The following is a 27,691-nucleotide window of genomic DNA, read 5'->3' on the forward strand; positions in this document are numbered from 1 at the left end:
CTTAGGGCTACCAGTTTAATAGAATGAGAATTAAATCTGCTAGATGTATAAATATAGCATATACTTTATATGTGTATTACTTACCTTTAATATATACCAATTAATAACCTTATATACTATTTTTTTATCTATATCTATAGATAGCAGAGGTATTGCTTTATAGATAAAGTATATAATTTCTTCTTTCCTAGTTGCTGGATATTCTGGTATTATAATATGGTCTATTACCTCTTAGACGATAACTTAATGCTTACTATTAGAGCTAATAAGTGCTCTATAGTCTTAAAGTGTTCCCTAGCTATTCTAAGTATATATATAGCTTATATATAAAGTTAGATATAGTTTTACCTTAGAGAGACCTATATAAAATGGAAGCCGCTATTATATACTATCTTAACCCTCGCCCTCTTTATCCTCCTCCTTACCCTCTTTATCTTTAATACCCTCTCCGCCGATTATATTATTTTAAGAACTATTGTCTTCGTATTTAATATTAGGTAAGCTCTAGAATGCCTATATATACTTAGTATATGCGTAGCATATAGTTATATATACTGACTAGTAGGCCGTTTAACCATCCTACTATACTCTCGTTTGCTTTAGTATAGTTTTTACTTGTTATTTATATACTGTAATACGCGTAAATATATATATATGTATGTGTGTGTATATATATATATATATATCCTATGTGCCTGTGTATGCGTAGTATATGCCCTAGATATTTTGGTTTATGCGGTCGCTTAAGTTAAATATGGCTACTAATGCGTGTTCTATATGGGTAAAAGTGTGACCCTGCCGACCTTTTTCCGGCGCTCTATTGGTGACCCCGCTCTACGTAGCCGAAATAAGTGTCGGTTTGGGGCACGTGTACGCCTTACCTAAACAAAGCCCCCTAAGCATGCCTTATAATTATAATAAACCTTATAACACCACCATTTCGCACCCAAATTTGTTTAGTATAATTACTAATTATGGCCCGAGTTACTAAGGAGCCTGCATCTTGAAAGATGCGGGTAAAACACTTTACCCTACCCCTAGAATTATACCACAATGCTAGGGAAAATAAGCATTTAAAGACTCCTCTATGTATAGGAGTTCTCTACGCCAAAATCTATAGCTAATTGCTGGGTAAGGCTATTCCTCCAGCTATTATATAGCAGGCTACTAGAATTACTAAGCGCTCTTAGTAATATATTGTGGCCTTAAAGCAATGTAGAACTATATATAATTTTAGGCTAGAAATAAGAGGGAGAAATTAAGCCCTTATAAAGGAAGACACCTATGCTATTACTGTATATTTAGACGACCCTAATCTTAATTAAGACTTAAAATTAGCCCTATAGCAGACTATTGTTTAAGAGGCCCTAAATTATAAAGATCTTTTAATGGTTCTAACTTGGAGAATAGGTTACTAACCTCTTAGAAATAAGCTAATTTAAAGAGCTATAAAAAAGGATAAAGGATATATTAATGTAAAGATAGAGGAAGAGAAGTGGCTTAACCTAAAGTAGGCAGATAAAAGGAAGAATTAGTGCTATTTACAGCTAAAAGAAAGACCCTATCCTAAGGACTGGAATAATATTACTTTTTGTAATAAATATTACTTTAGTTTAGGTATAGAAGAAACCTATAGGATTAAGAGAAGGAGTAGTAATCTTTACCGCTATTTACTATAGAATGTTTATAGGAAGAAGGGAGTTATTAAAAAGGATAAAAAGGAGAAGGCCCGAGAGAAGAAGCATCTTAAACTATTTAATGTTTTTATTATTATTGGTAGGACCTAGAAGAAGTTCTTCTTATATAAGGTAGATAACTAGGTAGGCAAAATAAACTTAAAAGCCTATACTAAGTAGGTGTTACTATGGCTTCTTTTAAAGTTTAATATTAAGGGAATTACTTTATATTAGAATATAGATTTAGCGCATAAATTAAGGGAGTCTTTAGCCTGGGTAAAGGAATGGGACTTAAAGCTTCTAATATTGCCTGGTTTATTACCAGATTTATTAATTATAGAGTCCTTAGCCTATCCTATTAAGAAGAAGTTCTATTTAAAGCGCGTGGAAGAGGAGGATATAGCATTAGAGCGTTTTATAGATATTTAGGAGAACTAAGTGGATTAGGAGAAGATTGTAGAGATATATAGCTGGTACACGAAGCGCCTGCATAAGTGCATTAGGGCTGACGGGCAGATAACTCGATATTGAATTAATTTGGCTGTATTGTGGTGTTGTAAACGATCGTGAAGCAATGATTTTGGTGGATGCGCACGTGCCCCAAACCGACACTTATTTCGGCTACGTAGAGCCCCGTTCAGCTTTCGCCGACCCCCATTGGTGACCCTGTTCAACTTTTCCGTGACCCTGCTCAGCTGCACCCCGGTCGTTTAGAACATTCTGATTGGCCGAGCCCAGAATCTCCCACACTAGGCTTCGGCCCCTGCAATTGGCCTAGTGTAAACGTACTTACACTAACGTTTGGTGACGGAAAATCAAGGACAGCGGTAGCGGGACACCCCCTAATTGATACGCGGACACCCCCCACCGATTGAGTTTAGGTCCTCCCTAATTAAGTTAGAATATCACGTGAATTTAAGTTGTTTGCATCTGCATCGCGAAAATCAAATTATCCTCGCATTTACCTTACCTATTCCCGCCCCAGCCTCTAACTGTTAAGCGCCTCCGCGGCCGCCTAGCTGGCTTTATTTGCGTTAATACATTAACTTGTTATAAGCCATTAGCATTCGAAGAGAATACCGGGTATACTACACGTGAGTATGGTCGCGGTCGCGGGCGCGGGCGCGGGCGCGGGCGCGGGCGCGGGTGCGGGTGCAGGCGTGGGCGCAGGCGCGAGTGCGGGCATACTCACAGGCAGTTCGTAGACATCAAGCAGAGGCAGCAGTACCCAAATAAGTTCATGCGGCGCCTCACAGAGTACCGCGCAATCGAGGTGTTACGGTCATAATATTTTGAGTACGGGCTCGCGACCGTCGCGCACTGATGCAGATGCAAACAACTTAAATTCACGTGATATTCTAACTTAATTAGGGAGAACCTAAACTTAATTGGTGGGGGGTGTCCGCGTATCAATTGGGGGGTGTCCGCGTATCAATTGGGGGGTGTCCGTGTATCAATTAGGGGGTGTCCCGCTACCGCTGTCCAAAATCAAAACACTGCCAGATTTTCCGGCGGTGTGCCCAAATAGGAAAGTGCCCTCCCTAATTAGGTAGACGGTCGGATTTTCCGTTAAAACTCCCCTGCTGTCAAAACCACGTCACCAACGTTACCTTGGCCTCGGTCCGCGTAATCTGTCTTTGGTTAGATACAAAATCCTCTCACATCTCGTCTGACATCCCTTCGTGTGGCAAGTTTTCTTGCACGCCTCATAAGCCAATCTAGAGGCTCTATACCGTATAGAGTTTGGTGTTGAAGCCTCTTGTCAGTGTAGTTGCTCGGTGGCAGGGGTGCTAGCGCCTCATTGACGTCTTTGACGCTTAAATATTGCGGTAAACAGCAGCGACGTGGCTAAGAAGCTTATATGGTATTATAAGTGCACTCGGCTTTCAGTTGGTTTCATATGTGAACAAGTACAACAATCTTGTTTATCCGATTTGTCAGATCACTGACTAGGCAGAAAGCGGAATGAATATAAGAAGCTCTATGTGGGAGGATCTAAGGTGACTCGATAGCCCGAGAATATATCTACAGGGTAGCCCGCGCACTGTCACGTGATCTATCACGTGCACGTCGCCGAGCTCAAAGAGACTGCCCTAGTACTCCCCTTACCAACATGATTAACCAACCCAACAACCGACCAAGCGCTCCTATTCGGTAATTGGTTTGATTTAGGTGCTAAATACGCAACAAAACCGAGCTAGTTATATCACTGAGGCCCAGCAAAATTTATCAGAAGGAAAACCTCTCAATACAAAATGGGCAGTACATCAGCCGAGATTGAATCATCTACCGTGTACATCAATGGTACAATTGCGATTTGCTAAACACTAACTCCCAGCTATATTATAAATTTGTTTTTGCGGCAGAAACCGTGAAGCCAAAATGATTGAACCAGTGTCAAAAACGTCAACCATACATGTACACCTGACTCTTCATAGATCCTTTTTGAAAAAAATAGTGTTTTGAGCATGAAGCAATTATGCAGACATGTATCGTGAATTTATCCGTGAATTCATCCTGAGAGGGTGGAGCGGTCGTACTGCGATAGCAGGAGGGGTGTTAATGCCTGTACGATCGTAAAATATTACATGGGTCATCCGACAAGAGACAAAAGCGTATAATCAGATCGAGAGTCAGGGCCATTGTGAGCTGCCTGACTAATTAATGCTAGCCCGAAAGCTCAACGGTTAAAAACACGAGCTGTACTGTGAATGGATTAGTGCCAACATCCAGAACCTTGTAAGAGTTATGGGGACGAATTACAATCCGGGGGCTACCGGCGCCTCACAGAGCTGGATTTTACTAGGCCGTACTCTTGCACGCTCTGTTGCGAGAGCACGACGTCAAAGGACGGGTTTTCGACATCTGGAACCAGGAAGCGTGTGATATACGTCTTTCGAGGCGCACTAGTTATGCTCCACTGTATATCTACATAGCCCTGCAAGCGAACTTGGCATCTATCAACAATGACTAGTCGATCTTCTGCTGCGCTTCCCTCTTTGTCAAATAGGTGAATCTCGAGGCCTAACACTTCGTTGACAAGCGTTTTGGAGATGAGACTTAAATCGGATCTGGTGTCGAGGGATAAGATTGCTAATCTTGAGGATGGTGGATCGGTGTTTAGGTTGGTGTAGATATCAATGGTAGGCCGGAGGCGGTTATCAAGGCTGCACTGGTCAATTAGTGAGCAATTTATCTCATCTTCGGCCAGAAAAACAAGGAAATACCTTCAGACGTGATCTCCCGAGATAATAACTTTGGGTCGACATCCATTGTGGCATAATAACAACATATGCCTGTGCGTATGCGCTCTTGCAAAGAGTGAACTGGGACGATGAAGCACACTAAAAATTGCGCAGCTGCTCAGGAATCAGCGTGCAGGCTCACCCGTTTTATGTCTGGATGGGGGGCTAATTGGCTGAAATAACATAAGGCCAGAATGTGGCGCTAGCCTTTCATTCTGCCGCCTTCCTTGAATTGCTTTTCCGAGGCTGCGTTTGTCATACAATGCACGCGTCTAGTAGGCTGAGTATCGCCTACGTTACCTGAATACTCCGTATAGTAGAATCACCATGCTGATTTCGAGTCTCTTGACAGAAGTGTTATTGAGATGATTGGTTATGAGTTCTATGATACATATCTCATCGCTCAATGAGTAGGCTGGCAAGGCAACGCACTGTCGGAACAGCTCCATCCGGTGCTTAGCGCTTTAACCATCTGCGCTGTGAAGGTGTCTGTGCAGGAGCAGCACAGGGACCCAACCGTTGTGGAGCCGTGCGCGAAACATAGGAGGCCACGATTATTGGCTTAATAGCCATCTGGTTAGGTACGACCTTCCAATTTCGGATTGGCCTTCTCTTGAAGAACGAATTATTTTATGCCATCGACGTTGAGAAGATGCACTGTTTTCCTCAGCATGCATTATACCTTGCAGCATGCCTCTCCCAGACATACAGGCACAGCCTCTCATTTTTATTCGTGCGATCCACACACGTGTATTCTCGCAACACACTGGCGTTTGTACTTGTACAAGAGTCCCTAATGTCCCCAATTTTTAAAGTGCAGAACCCTAATCACAGTCGGCACGGCCTGCCGCACAAAATCTATATCTTGGGGTATTTAACTGGAGGCATCCTTCACGAGGGTCATAATCACAAAAGGACCTGGAAGTGCATAAAGTCTCATCTGGTTGCCTCTTCTCGCGCTCGCCGACGGTGTTCGACTTTGTGCTGCAGGGCGCCAATCCCGCAAACCTATCAAGAATTGCAGCCCATAGGAGTCAGTTGTGTTACGCCTTGCTGGGGGATGTCTGCGAGTCGAATCCGGGCCTCAGCTGCAAGCGTGGTGGAGGAGCAGACGGTCTTTATCTTCTCAGCCTTTCGAAAGCTGCCAACGACTACAGATGGATGCATTGCTGCATAATCCTCGCCGGCTTATTCTCACAGTTTTTTCACAAGGCTGCGAAGCCATCTCTCCACGCACTATTAGACCCAGAAACCTCCCTTCTAAAGGGCTCGCTTTTTCTCCGATCTGTTGTCTTGCGCCTTGTGAAGTCGGTGTGATTTGACATTTTGACAAAAAATTCTAAACTCTAGCAAGACGTTATCTATGGCAAATGAAGGCGCCAAAGCACCACCCGCTGCGACCCCTCTGCAGGGTCTAATTCCTGGGTACCCTAAACTCAGCGGGAGGATGGGAATAGTCCCAGAGATGGCTATCTTCCGCCGATTTGGGACACTGAACGCTCAGATGCTGCTCTACATGCAATCTGAACTTATCCACCTGGAGGAAGAGCTCCGGGAACTCGAGCTGGAGGATAGCCGGAGCAAACAGCCATATAAGAGCAAATACTCCCGTGACTGCTTTTTTCTGTACAACCCAACGACAAAGGGAGATGATAGACAGCTAAGGCTGGTGTTAAAAATCAAGGCAAAACTGAAGGAGTATAGTAAGCATATGGTCGCTTTGGAAAGATGAGTTGTTACTGAGGTTTCATGAACTAGACAAAGCTTTGAAACTGCAATCGGCCCTCACCAGCATGCCGGAGCCCTCCAAGTATGACCTTAAATACCTCCAGGGCTACATGGAAACACGCGAAATGGGCCCTTTTATCATGACAGGCCCAGATGCGGACATCTGGGGCTCGCTGGATGAGCCAAAATCGCACGCCCCAGATCTCGTCGCTCTGCAGCCCCGACATACCGAAGATCCATTCTCGAATTGGGTAACCGGTACAGGCATGAAGATATTTTTCTGGTGCGGCGGCCACCGCAGGCGTGAACCGTCGCCCGTCCACGGCATGGTTGTATACTCCAACAGCAAGCTGCTGCGCATTACATACTGGATTACCAGCACCCTCGCCTCATTGCTGCCTGTTTCTTCAATCATCATCTTATACCGCGTTAGGTCGATGCTCGCACGGCTGACTGTAATCGCTGGGTTCAACGTTATCATCTCGCTCTGTCTCCTGGGCTTCACAAATGCTAGAAGGAGCGAGATTTTTGCTGTTACCGCTGCGTGAGTTTTTAATTATTCCCTGGCGCTGAGAAAAGTGTTGGGCACATAATGTCTCATCTGACTTGCCATAGGTTCGCAGCTGTTCAGGTGGTATTCGTCGGAGCCAATGGAACGAACGCGACAACCGGAAATAATGGATAGTCAATGTGTAGCGGTTGCTCGAGGCGCAGAACTTTGGCCAGTGTTTTGATCGATGCATTTTGCCGTATCGCAGAGCTAGACCAATAGAAGGAAATAGAAAAAAGCACTGCGATTCGAGGCATTTAGCATAAATAGAGCAGCACAAATTTAAGTTAAGTGTAAAGCTCAGTGACATTGTAGCCGAAGAGCTCGGCTTAGACTAACAGCGTATGACTTCTCGTATGACCTTTTCTCCCACCTCCCCACCAGCCCAGGAGAGAATGAAAAATGCTGCCCGCTAGTACACGATGCCCGCTAGTACACGATGCCATGCTACAGCTAATGCTTTACAGACCCCTTGAGAAGATATCAAAGCCGCCATGCGCCCTGCCGGCTAGCGTACTGTGGTGTCAAGGGTAAGTTTTGGGCCAAGCCGCTAGTCTTACCTTTCGTGGCGTATGCTATAAAACAGCTTAACGAGTTAATTAATTAAATACATTAACACTGTCTAGATATAGTTACCGCAGAAAGAGACCATATAAAATAGTAGTAGATTAGGTAATTTAGACACTGTTAATAAATAACATAGCGCTTTAGCGTATTTAGCAGCTTGGCCCAAAACTTACCCTTAACACCACAGTAATGCCCGAATACCTCTATTGGCAAACCAAAGAATTAGGCAATAGTTGCCCGCTAAGATAACCTCAGTCACGGTGGTCGTCATGTGCCCGAAACTCCAATAAAGTCTTAGCGCAAATGAACATGAACAAAGTCACACACTTGTGAATATACAAAATAAAAAGATGCAGGTTGTATAATACAAATGAGATATGCAGGATTATTGTTGAACACCATGTGGTTTTTCTTTTTTCATTAATTATTTCTTTTTAAGAAAAGGAAACGTGCATCCGTATAGACAAAAGTCAAGAAAAAATGGGCTCCCTCTCGAAGCGATGCTGAACAGCAACTATGGTGACATTTGAAGGAGACTTGCGCTTGTGTTGAAGTGTATTGAATTTGAAAAGAGGTATTGGGGATTAAGATGAATATGAACGACTAAGTAGCTGGATTGCGCCTGCCATCGGAGCTTGTATGGAAGGGTTGACGTGCAGGCAGATGAATTGTGAAGGTGGTTATGCTGATGATAGGTTCCAGTACAAATTTGGAGTGTATTAAGCATCTGTCATGACGTCGTGATCTTATGGTATCGTGTTAGCAAATGCTCGTGACGTCGGAGGTTATGGTGGGTCCTGGGCGATGATAGGCTTGCGGGTGGAGTTGTGGACAGTCATTGCGTCAGAAATGGTCATGATGCGATTACATAGTATGTGCAGTTGACATCTTTAAGAGCACCTAACGTGCTAGCGGCTATGACGGCGGTGGTGCTGTTCCATTCTGAAGGTGCTGCTCTCTGATGACACGCTTGATGTCATGATCGGTGATTGAGGTTTCCTGTTTCGTCTGTAAAGCTTTGTCCCGTTCGTGTTCTATATCTTACTGTTAGACCAGAAGGCAATGTGCAATAGGCTCTTAAGGCTTACTGGGTACTAGCTTAGGTGGTGGCTCAATAAAGCCGGGAGCCCCCACAGGAACGAGTCGCCAGTGTTCACCAATGACATCTTCCCCGATCAGGACATCGCAGCCTTGGATAGGATGCTCTGACACAAAGAATGAAGCGTTGATAAACTTTCTACTCCCCTCAACACGGAATCGCATATTTAGTTTACCAGTCGACCTGACCTCTTTCCCGTCTATAGTGCGGAAGATGGTTCTCGGGCCATCGGGGAACACCTCAACTTGCACTCGTAGTGATTTGAGATGCTCATTGAAATACTCGCACGAGAGGAATGTTATGGGGAGACCCGAGTCCAACATGCCACCCGCAGCACATATAACGTCTTGGTTACCATCTCTAACAGCGAACTGTATAGTACGGTCAAACCTGGCCTGTTCTCTGCGAATGAGCTTTCTCAATTATACCCAAACAAAAATATTGGTGTAGTACCTTTTCCCAAAGAAAACACGATACAACAAGGCTAGCAATATTCCAGCGGAGGCGATAGAACGGATATTTTACGCGCCTGAGCGTCAGAGCATCTGAAGGGACGAGGGCGCAAACACCGGGGCTGTGTGTCTGTGCAGCAGGAGGATCGTTCGGCGTTGTCATGCTCGGGAGGGTTGCTTGTGGTACCGCATCCTGAACTGTGGTCGACCTGCTCTGGATATGACTGTGCGGTTGAATTGAGTCGTCCATGTCTCCAAGAGCAGAGGGAATTGAGGTGTACGTTTTAGCGCTGTACTTGTGTACCCGTGTACTAGTGTTGGGAACTGGCTTTTGATACCGCGGCTGCCGAAGGAGGGGAGAACGGTGAAAATGTATCGGTGTGAGATGTCAAAAGGTGGTCTGCAGCCACAGGAAAGACGCCGCGAGGAAGGTTGGTTTGGATGGAAGATGGTAACACAGGCTTCATAAAGGTAGAACCGACAATTGCGCAGACGGAAGAGGTGTGACAGGTGAAAGCGACGTTGTTGAGCTCAGGTGTGACGACGGCAGGCCTCGAGAATATCTCGATTTCCGGGAAGCCGCAGGAAGATGAGGGTGTTTATTATAAGTGGTGTTTCCGGTCGTTGGGGTACCTTCGATCGTGGGCATTGCCATGGGGTGCCTAGTCATTGGCGAATGTGCCGAAGTGACAAGCTGTGACTCGCATGGCATGTAGTATTCAGGTACAGGCACGACCTACCAAGCCCCAAACCCCTGCTCCGGCATGATATGGCACAGGGTGTACGAGCTCCGGCGTCTCCCCGTTGTGCAACGCGGCCATATGCAATTTCGCTTTCGCAATTAAGCTTAAAAATTAAAGACTTTACCTTTCTTGTAAGTGTACATACCTTGCTTCCAGCCTTTGTTGTAAGTGCACTATCTACACCACCCTGGCGCATCCGGTTGAAAGAGCGTGTTGATCACGCTAATCAAAATGCGTAGATTTATACCTAAAAAAGTAAAATAATACGTTATAATGGCCGTGCGTATTACTTCAAAAGGTATAACTCTGCCGTTTGATCACCGAGATCAACACGCACTTTAAACCGGATGCGCTAGGGTGGTGTACATCCTCTCGAGAATTCCGGTGGTTAGCGTAGCCACGTCTGCACGGCCTTTTTGTAGGGGAAGTTTTGGTATTTTGTTGTTTAAGGGAAAGTTAATAAAACACACCGGGGTGCTGTACGCTAGATGGTGCACTTGACTAAATATTAGCGAAATTGCGTGTGTGACGGGGAGGCGCCGGAGCTCGCACACCCTGTAAGATGAGTGCTTTTCCAGTGGCCTGCTAGGGTACAAAAGGCACGCCAATAATGCCGTTCCTGCAGTAGGCTACGCGGATGGCACGTGTTGCTCTGAAGCCTCAAGCTCGAAGGCAGAACGCCGGGCCCGTTGGTGGCAATGTCTTGCAGACCACCATCTCGCATCTTGCCATGTCGGAGAATGGCGCAAAACACCTCCCCATGTGATTCCCACCCGGTAGAAAAGTAGCTGCACATAAGAAGATACGCCCAGGAGCTGCACACGTCAAAACACCTCGACCACTCGGCTTCCCGAAGTTTTGACCTTTGACGTTCGCCGTTTGTGCTTATGAGACACGACAGCCTTAGGTAGAGGGAAATTAATATTGGGCGGTGTGGGGCTCACGGCGAACCAGTGGCCTGCGTACAAGGGGGCAACCTGAGCGGGCCAACCGCGCTCCCTGCTAGTTTTAGTGGCGTTATAGCCGTGTGTACACTATTTTTATAGGATATCATTATAATGCCATTAAAACTAGCAGGGAGCGCAGTTGGCCCGCTCAGGTAGCCCCCTTGTAGGTAAAGCCTAGCGCGAATGTTGATCCATCGAGACGCGATAGCATCTTCCCGCATGCAGATCCCGCACGGCCTCTGGTGTTATAAATTTTTCGATTTCCATTGGCGGGGCAAGCCGCTTAACAGTAATATTTGAGGGAAAACTCGAGGCTGAAGGAAAATGGAGAAGTCGTGGTAGACGAAATAACAATGCCTACGTCTTTTAGCAGCACTACAGTAGACATATGTTTAGCTTTACGCTTTCATAATTTGTTACGGCTGCTAATTTACTCCATATTATTGGCTTACGCACGGTCTGCCACAGCTTCTGCTCGCCTGCGTGATGTGGTGAGATTGTAAAAATCGACTGTACCCATGTCCAGCTGGAAGCCTCAGGGCGAGGGACTGAGATGGATTTACGTGTGTACGTACACCATCTCTTTGCATCCCATTTGGAAATGCACGGCTACTACCATCTGCCGATACAGGCTTTGGGCCCAATTCAGTGCTAAAGGGCTCCGAATCTAGGCAATTTGATCGATAGGTCATGTCATGTGTAGAATGTCCGGAAAGGAGTGTTGTACGCATCTGCTTTTCCTGCTAATCCCGCCTCTCAATGCCGCTGCTACAAGGGATATCCTCGAGCGAGCTAGACACCCTCCCGAGAAGTAAGTTTTTAAAATAACTTGATTCTCCTGCCCATTAGCTGAAATTAGTGCGGAGAGTATCTAATCGTACGTGTTACCCTTGTATTGGATGTACATTAAACCATAATCAACTACCGTGGCATCTCACCGGGTAGTCAGTTCGTACCTTAATACGGAGGATATTGGTGTATTAAAATTGGGCGTGGTGGGTTGTATTTACGCCTATTTAGGTAAGGTCTCAGACCCATCGACCGTCTCATAGTCTAGTTAGGTGTGCTGGTATATGTGGTGGAAGCTTGCGATGTCGTCGGAAGCCGGAGTGCCGATAATGCCCATGCAGGCTTGTATTGTGAAGGGGTTTTGTTATTATGTCCACAGGTCGTTATTATCAGGTTTTACTAAACCGAATTATAAACTTTTATACGGTACAGCCCGTTTACCCAGTCAAATGCGGATCCAGAGCTATATTTAGTCCTGCTCCGACTCTATATTGGCTAATACTAACCATATAATGGGTGAAGAGTCTGTACGCGCATTCCCATCTAGAATCATCTGAAACATTTCATGTCACTCGTTGCTACAATGGACAAGCATCCAGAAATCATCCGTGTGCGAAGCCGGCCTGTGTCAAAGCTTTCGGTTGGAATATCAGTCATAGCTACAAGGCTATCAATGAAGCCACTTCCGCATTTCAATAGCAGCCCACCATGCGTTCGCCGCTGATTAACTATATCAGGCAAGTTTACAATCCAGCACGTGATCAGAGCGCAACAAGTTACTCATAACAATTCTAGATCTGCAACGAATTAATATGTGCTATGCTTAAAGAGGTATTCATCCTCGTCCCGGCTAACGCCCTATCCTAGAGCCAATCCCGGCGCCATATCCCAAGATCCGAATATCCGAACATCCAAATATCCCGTATCCAAAGTCATCAGAATGAACCCCAGAAACGCCAGCGGCGTCATGTATGCGCTACTCTAGCCCCAAAAGCCTTGAAAATCACCCATACCTACAAAGACTGAACCGGAATTGGATTAGTGAGGCGCATCAGCCTTCGACGTCCTCAACATCGCCGAGCTCCTGCTCCTCGCACGACCTTTCTACCTCCTCAGCGACAAATTGCTCGTAGTCTTCTAGACTCTTCTGGATATGTACTTTGAACTTAATGATGTCATTCAGCATACGTTCGATCTCAGTGTGGAGTTCTTCGCGTAACGCAGCCGCGCGGAGCGTAAGTTGTTCATATCTAGTAAGGCGTCAGTAACAAGCCATATTATTTTTTGAATGTGCCTTGGAAAACTTACTCAATATTCGTACTCATCTCCCTCTGCTCCATAACCTGTACCGACTCGGTTAAGCCCGCCCTCATCTTCGCGAGCTCTTTCTCCATGCGCTCGATCTGCGCGTCCGACGCCATCTTCTGCGCATTCGTGATCTCCCTCGTCTTCTCGAACTCCTCTTCCGCAGCCCGGACCTTGTGACCTAAGCCCTCGACCTCGGCTTGCTTGTCGTCCATTGCTTCTTTGATCTTGTCGAGCAGGTCGTGGTTGTTCATGTCGGCTTCCAGCGCCGCATTGCGCCGCTCGCCAATCTCCTTGCGTAGAGTAAGGATATTATTCTTGACCGTGCCACGTAGGTCGAGGTTGAGGAGGTGATGCGGCTGGTAGCCATTCCCAGAGTCTGCGAGCAGGCGGTCGGAAGAATCTGGGGACTGTGAGGTGCCCATTTGGGAGCCGGAGAAGTTCGGGCCTTCATTGATAGTGATAATGAGTTCATAGTCTTGATCTTTGGCATTGACCGCTGTGGACGGTATTATGCCGATTTGGTAGCCCAGCGAGTTGTATTTTTCCACTGTCTGCTCCAGCTCATCGAGTTTCCGTGATGCTTCAACTTCTTTCTCGGCCACCTTCTTTTTGCTCTCCTCAAGCCTGATGCCTGTCGATTCGACACCTTTCTGTAACCTCTCGCGTTCGGTGTTCATGCGGTCGATGTCAGTGATCGTGATGCCTCTGCTGTCAACGACTTCCTGCAGACTCTGCTTCTCATTTTCAGCCTCTTCTAATTCAGCCTCGATTTTGCGGATCTCGTCTTCAAGCAGCTTAGCTCGGTTAGCGTATTTCTCAACCTTCGCTTCCATGCTGTTGTTGTAGTTTTCGAACTTAACACGATCCTCCTCAAGAATCTTGATCTGCTCATCCAGCTTCGAAATCCGCGGCCCACTCTTCCCTAGCTCTTCAATCTGGTCTTGCAGCGCCTTATGCTCGGCCTCAAGCAATTTGACCTGCTCAAGATGCTGCGCGTTCGCGGCATCAAACTTCGCAGCCATGGCCTCGACGTGCGGTGCCACCAGCTTCTCCGGATCATCGTCATCTTCATCCTCGACCTGCAACCACGTCCTGTACGCGTCCGATAAGAAGTCGAAAATGATGCGATCCCCGCTCACATCGTGTCCAGCATCCAAACACGCGTCATCGTAAGACCCCACGCTGTATTGATCCATCATCCGCGCAAGCTGCATCATCCAATGCAACAGACCCAAAAACGTCGACCAGTTATTCCCACCCACCGCCGCAATCTGCGACTTCATGATCGACTTCTCAAACGGATAGCGCATCTGCTTCAGCAGCGCGGGGACCTCCGCATCGATCGATTTCTGAAAACGGTAGGACGGGTCGATGCGGTGGTACAGCCACTGGAACATGCAATTGAAGTCCTTCTGCGTAGGCGACGTCATCGACTTGTGCGTGAGCGAGTGCTTCATGTCCATCTCGAAGTTGCCGTGTGTGAGATACTCCATCAGCTCCTGCGCCATCTGCGCGCGCACCGAGGCATCCTTCAGCCGTCGCGGGTCCGTCGGGATGCCAGAGGGCACCGGCGCCGTCGCGAAGAAGCTCTGGTGGTGTCCGCCCATCGAGCCTGCGCCGGACGAGGGCCGCGCTTTGAAGACGCTGCTGCGTCGCTGTGTGCTTTGCTCTAGGCTGAGTGCTGATGCTGGTGTGGTCAGACCTGCGCCTGGCGCGAAGCTTTTCCGTCCGCCGCCTGTGCTGTTTGCGCCGAACATGTTGTTTGTGGAGTTGCGGTGTACGGACTGGAAGCCTAGGTCTGCCAGATTGTTCCCTGAGGATGAGCGCTGAAAGACAGGCTGGCTTGGGCGGCCGGGTGCTAGAGACATTCGCGATCCTGATGCTGAGCGCGCGTGGTTCGCGGTGAAGGGTCCTGGGATTCCGCCTCCTTGTTGCATGTTAGATATTGAATTGGAGCGTTTCATTGCTGAGGATGGCATTGGAATAGCGGAGATGTTATGCGTAAGGCCGCCGAGCGTCTGTACCCTGAATTAGAAATTAGGCGCAAGAATTGAGGAAGTTGCGCGTGGGAGACCTACCTCGCGCGGGCGGCGCACAGAGAAAATGCCCGTTTCTTGGGCCATTGGTGGATCTAAATTCGCAGGCAATTATTCCCTGAGTTGTTGCAATATTAAGAGCTGTAGTTCATCCGATGATGATTAGTATGCCGTTTATGTGATGTTGGTGTTCAATGTTTGGCTAGGGAGCTTTGTTGTGATTGAAAATAGCGCCAAGACAGCCATCAGCCTAGCAACGGCTCTCTCATTGGATCAACGAGTTCCTTAGGAAAGTCCACCGCCTGGACGACAGGTCGTCACAGTGGCATTCTGTCTCTTCGCATCTCAATATTACATAGAGGATCTCTATAGCCTCTGTGAGAGCATGTCTGATTCCATCCACTTACCTCTCAGGCCACGGAATCGTCTAAAATCATCCCTTACTCTTGAAATCTGCGAAGAGTGCCCACCCTCAGCAACCCGAAACATCCATCACCGCACAGTATGGGCATAAGTTCTGCCTAGAAAGCGCGAATCTATGGTGGAATGATTCCACGAAGGCCCAGCTAACGGCCCTTGGCTTATAAAGCTCTTAAGTTTTCTCGCGCGCAGGCACCCACCAACCAGGATGCTCGACGAACTGTAAACCACCCTTTTTGGCCGCTCCGACCACAACGTCGGAGTAGCCAAAAAGGCTGGTAAACTGCTCATCGAGCACTTTAGTTGATGGATGCTTGGGTTATTTATATTTTTGGGTTTCAGGTTCCTTTTTGTTTGCCATCGTTTTCCCTAGCAAAATCCTTTTGCGCTATCTGCTGCGATATTGCGATATTCACTACATAGCATAATCAGATTTCTTTTCAATAAGCATCACCCCATTTCATCTTCGTCACCCACGATGAATCGAACTCAAGATCTTCAATTTCCTTATGGAGATGAAGGACGACAGGTCCGGGGGGAAAGAGTGGGAAGGTGGGGTTGCTTGGCTTCCCGGCAATACTCAAATCAGCATGCCGGGCGCATAAATGGGGTTGATTTCGGACAGCTAGCAGAACATACTCATGAACACAACCCAAACCAGGGAAATGAAAATCGCATCACAATCTTGTATTATCTTCCTCCGGGGTGAACGTCATTTCGAGACACCTTGTATTAATGAATTGGTATACCCCTCTAAAGTTCATCAATGGTAGTCCTACATGGTCATCCCTTTGCTAGTTTTTGAACTCGCACGCCCAAGGTCGCAAGTACACCATCCCCACCAGAACAGCTCACTCCTCTCTTACTCCTTCCTAACTTCAGGAGCCTCCTCTTGTCGCCTCTCCCTCTGCGTCTGGCAAGCTCTGCTCCTTACTCAATCTCGGATTTCTAATTACCAATGAGAACGCAATTAGCAACACACACAGGCAGATTCCCGTGATGCAAAGCAGCTTCTGCGTATGCTTGTACGCTAGAACAACCGCCTGTCGCTCTGGCGTATCCATGGTGTAATTCACGGCAAAGGTAAAGGGGTCACCGTAGGCTGAGATAGCAAGAGTGGAGTTTTTGAGCTGCTTCTGGAGCTCTGAAGGGAGCACTTGCGTCCAGATGGCACCGGAGATGGTGTTGCCGAGAGCGGATCCGATGTTGTAGGAGGCGAGGTAGAGGCCGGTTATCACGGCGACGTCTAAGTTTTATTAGCGAGTATGTGTTAGGGATAAGGAGGGTGAACTAACGTTCGTGCTTTGTGGCTGCTTGAATGCTTGCTTGCGCAGGGTAAGGGAAGAAACCGCCCGCTACTAAATGTTAGCTGGAACACATATACAGTGTACATTGCGCTCAGCTTACCTAACCCAAGTAATACTTGGGCGCCAATAATGCCAGAGTGGCTTGAGGAGCCGGATCCACCACGGTAATTTATCAGCAACCCAAAGGCGACGAGGAAGAGGATGGTGCCGAAGATGATAAATGGTTTCAGTCGTTTGACCTTGAAAACTATAAGACCCAGGATCGCACCCGTAATAACGGAGACAAAGCTTCTCGTGTTAATAGGAAGATAATAGGTCGCGCTGGAGAATAACCTTACCTGTATAAGGAAGAGATTCGGGTAGCGCTCTTAACCGATTCATTGAAGGCAACAATCAAGACAGTGTAGAGGTAATCACCCTGGAGATACCAAGCTGTTCGAGTTAGCACTCATTAGTAACAATAGGAGATCGAGCGTACCAGTGTTAAGCATCATAGCAATCCCAAGCGCTCCCCAAACAGCACGGTCTTGCAGAAGCTAGTTGCTAGTAGTTAGTAAGATAAACATAGGATAGAGATTGATTCATACTTTGAAGGGCACCATAGGATGACGACACTTTTTCTCCCATAGAATAAAAACTGGCATGCAAAGTACACCAACCACGAGTGGAGCAATAACATGGGCAGTCTTCCATTTGGTTTTCACGCCTCCCGCAATTGTAAGTGGTACTAAAATGAGAGCAAATACGGCGATGAGTAGAATGACGCCCACCACATCCAGTTGCCAAAACAGTGAGGTGGAGAGACGCCGAAATCCAAGCATCTGGTAAGGAGTCTTATAGTCGGCAAGTCCGCTCGTCTTCCTGGCCCGTCGATGGGCAATGAAGAGCGCGATAATGAGCGGCAATGCAGAGACTAGTTTTGCGTTAGGAATGGCTTTAGACTGAGAAGGAAGATACGTACCTGGGTAAATGATCGCCCACATCCCAACACCTAATTACTACTCAGCGCTGCTTGTCTGCAGAGGCAAATGAAAAACTCACCCCACCGCCATCCTGCATTTGCTAATGTCGTAGATGCTACATTACCGCTAACCCAAGTATTTATCTATAGTTGTCAGTGGAGGGTCCGGTCACAGAGGCTTATGTGGCTCCTTACAATGAATGGAGTAGCAGGAATATATGAGAAGAACAGACGAGATCGAAGAGAAGTCACATCCGCAATGATGACTTCGACGAGTAGAATAACACAGGTATAACCGATCTGCGGTGAAGGATTAGTGAACGTACTCCTCTATGTGGAACATGAGTCCTCGGATGAGTGCGAAAATACTTGGTACAGCACGGCGCCTGCGCAGAAGGACTTCACACCGGTTGAGGTGGCTTCGACAATAGTGCCTAAGTCACTATTAGTAACACGATACTGATAAGGTACTAATACTACCAACCGATTATGTAGAATACAATTGATACAAGGACCAGTTCAACTCTGCCGAAGACATCGGCGATTTTGGCGGCAGTAGGCTAGAAACGCCTGAGCACAGCAAGCCAACTTCAAGCCTTCAGAATCACGAACCTGAGCTGCGGCAGCGATGACACTCCGAAGGACCGTTATGGTTGCCAGTAAAGAGTGCTGAGCGAAGCTAGCTGTGGCATTGGGCTGCCCAAGCGTCAATTGATTTGAATGGCCAAAGATCATCGTAGACAAACCTGATAAGTATAACGAAGTATGCCGTCAAGAGAATAGACATAAGCAATTAGAAAAACCCCAATGAATAGAAAGATTCGATCGATCAAGGTGATGTGGGCAGAAACGACCTCAATCCGACGGACTCCAGGGCTAATCTCGCCTGTGAGGAGAATTTCGTCATGTCTGTCTTGCGTTACCGCCGGATCTCTGCCTTTCAACTCTCCGGACATTGGGGCAACGAATTGACTAGATTAAGGGCAAGAAAGTGGTGGTGCTGGCATGCAATATATCATATCGGAGGAGTGGGCGCACCCGGCTTATAAGATCGATTGATAACATTAAATCAGACCATAAGTTATCAGATCAAACCGGAGCTGTCATGAAAATTTTGACACGCCAATCACGACGAAAGGGGAACAAAACCGTCGATGACCGTTTGACAGGGTACAAGGAGAGAAACTGATTAGATTGATAAGATGATCCACTTAATCCCACGGAGCCGACCTGGGATTTGCTTGGCGTGACACAGCGCTGGGTTACATTGGTCGGCGAGCCCGTTGCCGAGCAAACCAGAAAAGACCCCAAGGGATCATGACCATTGTTAGCTAGAATTGGCAATTTTGATATAGAAAAACGCACCTAGCAGGACATTTCCTAGGCTTTTCAGTGAACCGGCATGCGGATATCGTGGGGGGCTGGAGAGAAAGGCTTGGTGTTGGCCACATACCACATGCACGTGACTGCCCCGACCCAAGCGGCAGCCGAGGCATTTCCGGCCTCCAACATTTCGCCCTGCCATCGCGTCCCCTGCCATCTATAGCTGGCCGCCCAGCTCTAACTGTCTTCACGAGCCTTCTTCTTCTTGAGCTCTATATGCGCCTCGCTTTGAGGTCGAGGTAGCCAAAATGGTCCGCGAGGACCTCATCTCGTCTGCTGTAAGTTCGGTTGTCCCCGCTGCGAGACCACCGCTCTGATTAAACCACAGGTCTCTTGTAAGTTTAACATAGAGCAATCCGGTATATCAATGTCATCCTAATACCTCCATGCAGTTCTTCAAGACCCTTCTGTTGCCAACGCGCCTCTTGAGAAGCGCATCGCCTTCCTGCAATCGAAGAACCTCACACAGGAAGAGATAGATCTCTCCTTAACACGTGCTTCGGAAGACTCCAGCTATGCCAGCTCTCAAACGCCGTCAAGTTCTGCGCCATCAAACTATGCTTACAGACAACCTCCTCCGCCACCTCCACAAGGTTATAGTGCATACCCACCCGGATACTGGCAGCAGCCGCCACCACCAGAGTAAGTTGGCTTCTGGATGTTTAGTACCGCGCTTGATAGCTGACATATTTGCGCTAAGACTCCCCAAACGCGACTGGCGTGACTGGTTCATCATGGCCACGGTGATGAGTGGTGTGAGTTATGGTCTCTACTTCACCGCAAAGCGCTATATCCTCCCCATGATCTCGCCCCCAACGCCTCCCCAGCTAGCTCAAGATAAAGCCTCTATTGACGAGTCCTTCACGCGTGCCTTTGCTCTTCTCGACCAACTAAACACCGATACCGCCGCTCTCAAAGCCTCTGAAGAAGCCCGCACGAACAGACTGGATAATGCGCTCTCAGAGATGGAGAGTGTGCTTGGAAGCTTGAAAGAATCATCGAAGCGGCAAGGGGATGACAACAGGAGGATCGAGGATGATGTGCGGAGTCTCAGAGAGTTGATCCCAAAGGCACTAGACGCGCACAAGGAGACGACAGACAACCGGCTAAAGGAGCTAGGAACTGAACTGAAGAGCCTAAAGACACTCGTCGGAAACCGTATGAGTGCGGGCCCTATAAGGTCTACGAGCTCCGGCGCCAGTGTGTACAGCATGCCTCAGGCGTCAACTCCCAACATGAACGGCGCTTCGTCGCCCACTGTAGCTCAACAGCCAGTGCCTGCGGTGGGCGGGCCTGTGGGTGGTGCGAGCAACGCAACTGATGGGCAGGGAAGTGTCAGTGCTGCTTCCTCTGCTACCCCAGCCGTTTCAACACCGGAAAGGACACAGACTTCTTCGTACGGCAGGTTAACGAATGGAAAGCCAGTTATTCCGGTGTGGCAAATGACAGCAGCGAAGAAAAACCAGGAGGCCGAGAAGAAAGACACAAGTGAAAGTGGAACGGCTACTGAAGCCAGTACTAATACTTAAAGCATGAAGCGGACGAGGAGAACACTGATACGAGGAGTAGGGATATGAATAGACTTAGATGGCGGATTCTGGGTCTGTATTATTTTAAGTCTTAGTTTTTCATGATATATGGAGTAATACTACACAACGATCTCTTTTAAGTCATCTTTCCGAGATTTTCGTAGAAAATTACAATATTCTGAGGATATCTTCCAGCTTTCTTCAAGCAAATTTATAATCAGGTCTTTAAGGAGTTACTTTGCACCTCTAGAAGGTCCAATCCAGACGCACAGGTCAGAACGATTTTATTCGCAAGGAGAATCAGGCCGAGCAAGTGTAAGCCAGCCATGTTATAATTCATATGCTCTCGTGCCTCAATCGAAACCACTAAAGCCCTCGTAGATATCTAAAGAACTATCGAACAGAACTAAATAGATAGGAGGGCGTAAGAGAGCTATATTACCTAAGAGTTATCAGTCTAATCCCTACTACACTACTTATCTAAGTAGGCGAGAACGGTCTTATTTAACTAGGATAGAGTCTTTTTACTATCTTAGGCTTATAGTAAGGATAAGAAGCTTATACGATTACTTTATACGTCCTTATTTTAAAGATAGTAAGGAATAAAAAGTCTTAGGAGTCGTTAGGAGATAACGATTTAGGTAGGAGAGGTATATATATAAGGGATATTATTATAGTCATCTCTTAATAGCCGATATTAAAAAGGCCTTAGTACTAAAGAAGTACATTAACCCTGCTATAAAGGTACTAATAGAGTACTCTAAATAACTATTCGTATTCTTATAAAAGAAACTTATTAAGCTACTAAAAGACTAACAATATAACTATAAAATCGTACTTAAAGAAGGAAAACAGCCTAGATTTAGACCCCTATATATGGTGGGCCATACGCACCAAACCGCCAACGTCAAAATTCGCCTCATCAAAATATGCAATGCAGAGCTACTGATGCGCAGCCAGATGCACAGCTAGACGCACAGCTAGATGCAGAGCCTGATGCAGAGTCTTGATATCAAACGGCCAGCGGAACGGTCAAATCAAGCCAGAGTCTCTGCTACCTTGATCGACTGCCCTGCCGCCGCTGCTGCTGCCGCTATTCCGTCCAGCTATTTCGTCCCTACTGTCTCGACTAACTGTTCCGTCTCTACTGTTCTAGATCTGTACCGCTACTAGATCTGCTAGATCTGTTATGCCGTCCAACTGTTCTGACCGACCTACTCTAGGCCTAGGGCTGTTTTGACTGTTCTACTGTTGCTCTCCCTACCGCTAGACCCTACCGTTTCGATCGCGCCGCCGCCGTTCCAACTAGCCGCCTCCGACCGACTGCTACCGACCAGTTGCCATTGACCATTCTACCGCTACTGCGGCTACGGCTGCTACTGCTGCTATTCCGACTGTTCCGACTGCTATTCCAATTGCTCTACCACTGCTGTATCAACCGACTGCTGCCGATCGACTGCCAATTAACCGTCTACCGTTACCAAGATTTCTGCTACTAAAAGTTCTACCGCCGAATGTCCTACTGCTTACTAACTGTTACCGAGTTCTTCCACCGAGTATTCTACCGCCGACTATTCTATCTTATTTTACCGCGCTGACTGTCTGCTTTTATTACTGTTTATGTCACTATTACTATTACTGCCGTTATTATTTCTAGTTTACTGCTGCCCTAGTTGCTAGGTTGGATCTTAGCTATAGGTAAAGGAAGGACGCCGTGGAACAGTTTTATCGGAGGGCTAAGGACAAGGTTATCTGCGTTCTTTTAGGGATGTGCTTTCCTTTTTCTATTCAACTTTCGCTATGCTTTTGTTTGGTTATTCTTCTATTATATAGAACGTTAGGGGACAACGTTCTTGGTGGGGGAGGTATGTGGTAGGGTAAAATGGCTTACGCCTATACCTTGGCATTTTCCTGTATTTATAGAGCCTTCGGCTTCCCTCCTTCTTAGAGATCACGACCTACCGGGAATACATTCTTTCCTTTCTTCTTACTGACTGCTTTCCTACTGATTGATTACGACAGACAGACCGACCGACTGACAGACAGACAGCATTGTGACTTCCTATCTGGGAGGACCGCGTATACCACCACACTATAAGCTAAATATATCTAAAAATAAGGTTATAATTTATAAAGTTAGCCGCCTAGAAGGGTTGCGGGCTAACTATCTTAGTGTAGTTATATATATCGGCTACTAATACTATAAGCTTATAGGCACTATATAGTTTAATCTAATGCTTATCTAGGAAGCCTATAATAAGTTTCCGCTACCTTTATAATAGGATAAGTTTATACTCTTTTACTAAATTATATTATATAAGATTAATTTCAGCGCCGCTATTATATATCCGCCCCACGGACTATTCGCTTACGCTCATAGTCCTACGCAGCTCAACGGAACACCGAGCTCAACGGAACGTGTACCTAAGATTAAGCCTTACCTATTTCCTTATACAATTGAATCACCACAACCATGCCTATAGAATCCGAAATTATTGGGATACGCGTGTAAGATGCACTTCATAAGTTATTACGCATAAAAACACCCAATATTTAATTGGCAGCCTACCTATATAATGCGCTGTTTAAACGTGTCTATAACCGCGTTAACGGTATTAAGAGTAAGATATAGAGGCCTGGTAGTAATAAGATGCTTAATTAACACCAGGAGGCCATACTCCTATTCTATATTAATTAAATGGACCACCTTAGAGTTAGCGCGCTATTCCACCAAGTCCATAATTACGCGCAGCGTATCCTTAAGCTCCATGCGCCTAACGGCACCAAACTACCTACTCTTAGACGCGACTGGACTAAGAGATTCCTTAAACAAAACACAACTATATTTAAATCCTTATCTATCCTATTAGGATAGGTAAAGACCAGCCTTATTCTATGCAATCCTAAGGTTATATTAACTAGATTGCGACATTAAATAGCTATAGTGCGTCTATCTACGCCACTACTGACAATACTATAACCACCGCGGCTATAACCTGCAGTACTATAAACCTAATACACCGCGTAGCTTACAGATAACAATAAACTAGGTTTATAGCTTTATTATTAAGCAGCCTAATAGGGTAAGGAATCCTTTATTAATACTTTATAAGAGCGCTAGAAAGAATACCATGCTTTACTTATTAGTAGAGGAGGACCTATATTTAATATAGGTAGCGGTACACGCCTGCGCAAAGCGTTAAAGGACTAATTAACGGGTTATTTAAAAGGGAGGCTTAATATCTATAGTAGATGGATGGCTTAAAGTATTATAATAAGTTCAAAAGGAAGCAGAGAAGGCAGGTAGGGTAGCTACATATGCGGTGAAGAAGTAGGTAAAGGAGGACGCTACACAACGTGCAGAGGCCTTAGACTCGCAATATTTGGCAGGATTATAGCTAGGCTATTGCTTAAGGTGCTCCACCAAGGATTTCTGTATATATGTAGCCTANGTAGAAATCTACGGCTTTAAAATCATGTGGTGGGGCTCGTGTTCCGTTAAGCTCGGTGTTCCGTTAAGCTGCGTAGGACTATAAGCGTAAGCGAATAGTCCATAGGGCGGATAGTGCTTAAAACTAATATACCTCGCCTATAAAGAGTACTATTTTTAGCTTAATAGTAATATAGAGAGTCTTTCCTTTTATATCTTACCCTAGTTATAGCTAAAAAAAAGGTCCGCAACTAGGGCTTTTCTTTTTTTTAGATTATTAGTATAGTTATTACCCTACTTATTTTTCTAATAAGATCTACCTCTAGAGTTTTCTCTTAACTTTTTAAAGTGTTTCCATAAAGGTGCCAAATAGGTATTAGGTTAGCCCTAGAAGTCTTTCCTATTACTTAAGGCCCCTAACTTTAACCCTTTTAAAGTTCTCTTTAAAAACGGCTTCTTTAAAGGTTAAATCTGCCCTATATTACTACTAAAATACCTACGCTTTTAGTAACTCCTTAGCTTCTTACTAAAAGAGGTCTAGTTTCTTACCGTGTCTTTAGCGTTTAAAACTACTTATTTAAAATCTATATATAGAGTAATCCGCAATAGGGCTCCTATGCGCTTTATTTTATTATAAATTGCTAGCTTAATTTTAGCCTAGATAAACCCAATCTTCTCCTTTTTATAAATACTACCGTCCTTTTTTTTTAAAAGGGCTTTAGATTTATCTATTAAGTATAAGTTTCTATAAAGTTTATAAACTAGTAAAAGTTATAGCGGTTAAGCTATATTCTATTCCAGAATAGCTCTATATTATTATATTATATAATATATAGATTTTAAGTCTATTTCTTTAAAAAGGTTTACAGCTATAACTATATAGTAATTTACTCTTTATTAAGCCAATTAAGTGCGATCTAGTTTAGTGATTGGTCTTTAATCTTACTAATAATCTAGTATATACACTCTTTGGTATTATTTTATATTATTAGCATCTTAAAGAAGTTATCTACTTTATAAACCCAATTGTCTAACTACTAGGCGTTAGGTTTATAGCGAAGTTTTAAACTACTAAAGGCCTTAGCTAGTTAGTCTATATTCTTTTTCCGTTTATAATATAGGTGCCTTTTTAAGTATTTTATACCTCTTTAGGTAAATACTAAGTAGCTTTTAGAAAGGCCTTAGCCTTAACTAGGTTATAAAAGATTTTATCTAGCTTAGATTAAGCTTTACTAAATCTAAACCTACTCTTAGAGGTTTCTAATATATTTATTAGTGGCTCCTTCCTATATAGCTTTTAAGAGCCTTATAGCAGCTTTCTAATATCTATTTTAAAGATAATTAGTTTAGGGCTCTTAATTTTCTAATCTTGGCCTTAAGGAAGCTCCGGCTATAGAGGTAGTATTAATACTAGTAGCTAAAGTAGATTTCCCAATAAGGCTTAGGTCTTAAGTTAGTAGTTAAATTAAATTACTTAAAGGGGTAGGCCCGCTTAGCTTATAAGCAGTTTATATACCGCTACTATACTAATTATAGGCTAGTAGTCTTTCGAGAGGGTTCTAATTAGGTCCCTAGTTAAATATATTAGTATATTCCTTTAGCATTTCTAGCTTAAGGGAAGATCTTAAAGTCGCCTCTAGCGCTTAATCTTCTAATTGGCCTAGATGGGGCCGAAGGGGCTCTAATTACTTTTTAGTAGCGTTATAACCATTATTAAGGGTATTTGCGTTTTTTTTTAGCGATAACTATAGGTGTATAAGAGTCTTTAAGCTCCTAAAGCATTTAGGTATTAGGGCTCGTTTAGCCGTCTTACCTAAAGGGTTATATTATTGCAACCTCTTACTATTTGTTACGGACGCTTTAAGTACAATATTACGACTACTTGGAGAAGAGACGGAAGAAGCTAGTTGGTTAATTTAGGCACGGTCTAGAATGGAGCCGATAGAACCATGTGACGAGGAATGGTAACTAAGGTCACATGATGTGCTACGTATTAAACGAGAGGAATAAGAGGAACTCACGTACCTTACGTATAAGACGTACATCACGTATAAGAAGGATTTCATAGGAGTACGGTTGTGTATTTAAGGACCCTTAATCCCTACCTAGATAGTTCTTTCCTTATAGTAATTCTTAGAATATAATTGGAGTTAATCTATTAGGCAACCACTCCACCAGTTATTATTACGTTGTTAACTTTTATACTTACATTTCCTATATACTTAGCCCAATAATGAGCCCACCGTAGTTCTTACTATAAGGTTCTATTATACAATTACTACCTAGTTATAGTATTAATATAAGAAGTTGAATAACATGCCATCAAAAGCAGCCACTATAACGCTATTAACGGCAGCAACTACTTTAAGGATAGGGGGTGATACCAGTATAGCAGATACTGACTTATAGCAACCTATAACGGTCGGACAGCTATAGGAAATAGTTAACTAGCTAACAGCTAATAATATAGTATTAAAAAAAAGACTTAATGGAATAGGAGCAGCAAAGATTAAGCTACTATTAATTAAGAGATTTATAGGAGAAAGGTTAAAGCTTAAAGGATTCCTTACGCAGATGTACTTTAAGGTCTTATAAGAGGGAGCAAAGTTACCTATACCCGTGGATCGGATAGCCTACGCAGGACTATTCTTATTAGGAAAAGCACTTAAGTGGTTTAAATTTTACCTTATAGAGATATAGGCAAACGGAATAACAACCACTAACTAAGACGTGCGATTTATATTCTTAAGTTAGGAAGGATTTATAGAACAACTTACGTAGATATTTAGAGACCCGGAAGAAACAACTATAGTAAAAAGAAAACTCCAGAACCTTATATAATGAACTTTAGTAATTAAGTATATAATATAGTTCTAGATACTAGCAATATAAGTAGAGTANAATAATAGGGCGCTTATAGCATAGTATAAATAGGGACTTAAGGCTAAAGTCTAGGACGTAATTATCCTAATAGAAGATGCGGACACCCTAAGGGAACTAATAGATTAGGCGATTAAGATTAATAATTAGATCTACTAAAGGGAACAGGCTAAGAGGGGCTAAGATAGAGTTCTATAGTTATATAAGGCGTAAAGTACGCAATAATAAAAGCTAAGTTAGAAACTATAGTATGGCGTAGAGCTAATAGACCTAAGTAGTACTAAAGAAGCCTATAAGAGATAGAGTAAACTATAAAAACCTAGAGGACAAGGATTAGATAATTAAAGGTCTAAGAAGTAAAGGCCAAATTAGGGATCTTATTAGCAGAAGATATTTAGGTAGACTCTATAGTAAGAGAAATAGTTTAAAGAAGGAGCTTACATAAATTGCGGAAAATAGGGTTATTATATTAGAGACTGTAGAAGTAGGCAAAGTTATTATATAGTAAAAGGTATAAGACTAGTAGACGATATACACGTATAAAGGGATAATAATATACTATAAGGAACAAAAGAATGTTTAATTAGAAGTTTTACATTTTGTTATAATAACGCATACCAAATTTATAAGGACGCTAAATA

The 27,691-nt window shown here is 44.8% G+C and overlaps 7 protein-coding genes across 7 annotated transcripts; 3 read left to right on the forward strand and 4 right to left on the reverse strand.

Annotated features, from left to right (window-relative positions):
• Positions 1–1,919: 1,919 nt before the first annotated feature.
• On the forward strand, positions 1,920–2,105 carry K441DRAFT_662713 (uncharacterized protein; the record flags this gene model as incomplete). The annotated part of the gene is made up of 1 exon (XM_067649088.1): positions 1,920–2,105. A coding segment is annotated over one exon (186 nt), but the record flags the coding sequence as incomplete, so codon positions are not given.
• Positions 2,106–4,188: 2,083 nt separating this feature from the next.
• On the reverse strand, positions 4,189–4,957 carry K441DRAFT_678771 (uncharacterized protein; the record flags this gene model as incomplete). The annotated part of the gene is made up of 3 exons (XM_067651187.1): positions 4,189–4,242; positions 4,465–4,848; positions 4,904–4,957. The coding sequence occupies 3 exons, from the start codon at positions 4,955–4,957 to the stop codon at positions 4,189–4,191; spliced, it is 492 nt and encodes a 163-aa protein (XP_067502113.1).
• Positions 4,958–6,191: 1,234 nt separating this feature from the next.
• Positions 6,192–7,477, forward strand: K441DRAFT_175714 (uncharacterized protein). The gene is made up of 3 exons (XM_067640342.1): positions 6,192–6,624; positions 6,680–7,193; positions 7,273–7,477. The coding sequence occupies exons 1-3, from the start codon at positions 6,285–6,287 to the stop codon at positions 7,325–7,327; spliced, it is 909 nt and encodes a 302-aa protein (XP_067502114.1). The 5' UTR covers positions 6,192–6,284; the 3' UTR covers positions 7,328–7,477.
• A 1,110-nt stretch (positions 7,478–8,587) lies between these two features.
• K441DRAFT_175718 (uncharacterized protein) lies at positions 8,588–9,673 on the reverse strand. The gene is made up of 3 exons (XM_067640343.1): positions 9,319–9,673; positions 8,855–9,260; positions 8,588–8,800 (listed from the first exon to the last, which is right to left on the reverse strand). Exons 1-3 carry the CDS (start codon positions 9,565–9,567, stop codon positions 8,682–8,684), a joined length of 774 nt encoding a protein of 257 aa, XP_067502115.1. The 5' UTR covers positions 9,568–9,673; the 3' UTR covers positions 8,588–8,681.
• Positions 9,674–12,591: 2,918 nt separating this feature from the next.
• Positions 12,592–15,227, reverse strand: K441DRAFT_639585 (HEC/Ndc80p family protein-like protein; the record flags this gene model as incomplete). The annotated part of the gene is made up of 3 exons (XM_067646583.1): positions 12,592–13,046; positions 13,105–15,122; positions 15,183–15,227. 3 exons carry the CDS (start codon positions 15,225–15,227, stop codon positions 12,848–12,850), a joined length of 2,262 nt encoding a protein of 753 aa, XP_067502116.1. The 3' UTR covers positions 12,592–12,847.
• An 866-nt stretch (positions 15,228–16,093) lies between these two features.
• Positions 16,094–18,915, reverse strand: K441DRAFT_662721 (ferrichrome-type siderophore transporter). Its single transcript, XM_067649089.1, has 13 exons — positions 18,575–18,915; positions 18,441–18,524; positions 18,313–18,388; positions 18,198–18,262; positions 18,024–18,128; positions 17,909–17,972; positions 17,829–17,858; positions 17,455–17,780; positions 17,346–17,403; positions 17,206–17,299; positions 16,968–17,155; positions 16,856–16,915; positions 16,094–16,806 (listed from the first exon to the last, which is right to left on the reverse strand). The coding sequence occupies exons 1-13, from the start codon at positions 18,782–18,784 to the stop codon at positions 16,439–16,441; spliced, it is 1,728 nt and encodes a 575-aa protein (XP_067502117.1). The 5' UTR covers positions 18,785–18,915; the 3' UTR covers positions 16,094–16,438.
• A 544-nt stretch (positions 18,916–19,459) lies between these two features.
• On the forward strand, positions 19,460–20,740 carry K441DRAFT_569365 (uncharacterized protein; the record flags this gene model as incomplete). The annotated part of the gene is made up of 3 exons (XM_067643859.1): positions 19,460–19,493; positions 19,604–19,853; positions 19,912–20,740. The coding sequence occupies 3 exons, from the start codon at positions 19,460–19,462 to the stop codon at positions 20,738–20,740; spliced, it is 1,113 nt and encodes a 370-aa protein (XP_067502118.1).
• Positions 20,741–27,691: the final 6,951 nt, after the last annotated feature.

This window comes from Cenococcum geophilum, assembly GCF_001692895.1.
Source record: "Cenococcum geophilum 1.58 unplaced genomic scaffold K441scaffold_31, whole genome shotgun sequence".
In the NCBI taxonomy this organism is placed as follows: domain Eukaryota; kingdom Fungi; phylum Ascomycota; class Dothideomycetes; order Gloniales; family Gloniaceae; genus Cenococcum; species Cenococcum geophilum.

Excerpts from the sequence above, each read along its gene's own strand:
- K441DRAFT_175714 (XM_067640342.1), top strand. The coding sequence starts at position 6,285 with ATGGCAAATGAAGGCGCCAAAGCACCACCCGCTGCGACCCCTCTGCAG. Across the intron at positions 6,625-6,679 it reads GGCAAAACTGAAGGAGTATA|ACAAAGCTTTGAAACTGCAA; the intron begins GTAAGCATATGG and ends TTCATGAACTAG. Across the intron at positions 7,194-7,272 it reads ATTTTTGCTGTTACCGCTGC|CTGTTCAGGTGGTATTCGTC; the intron begins GTGAGTTTTTAA and ends ATAGGTTCGCAG.
- K441DRAFT_175718 (XM_067640343.1), bottom strand. The coding sequence starts at position 9,567 with ATGGACGACTCAATTCAACCGCACAGTCATATCCAGAGCAGGTCGACC. Across the intron at positions 9,261-9,318 it reads CGTGTTTTCTTTGGGAAAAG|GCCAGGTTTGACCGTACTAT; the intron begins GTACTACACCAA and ends CGCAGAGAACAG. Across the intron at positions 8,801-8,854 it reads ACCACCTAAGCTAGTACCCA|AACACGAACGGGACAAAGCT; the intron begins GTAAGCCTTAAG and ends AGTAAGATATAG.
- K441DRAFT_662721 (XM_067649089.1), bottom strand. The coding sequence starts at position 18,784 with ATGTCCGGAGAGTTGAAAGGCAGAGATCCGGCGGTAACGCAAGACAGA. Across the intron at positions 17,973-18,023 it reads TTCCTGCTACTCCATTCATT|ATAAATACTTGGGTTAGCGG; the intron begins GTAAGGAGCCAC and ends TGACAACTATAG. Across the intron at positions 17,781-17,828 it reads GTGGGCGATCATTTACCCAG|TCTCTGCATTGCCGCTCATT; the intron begins GTACGTATCTTC and ends ACGCAAAACTAG.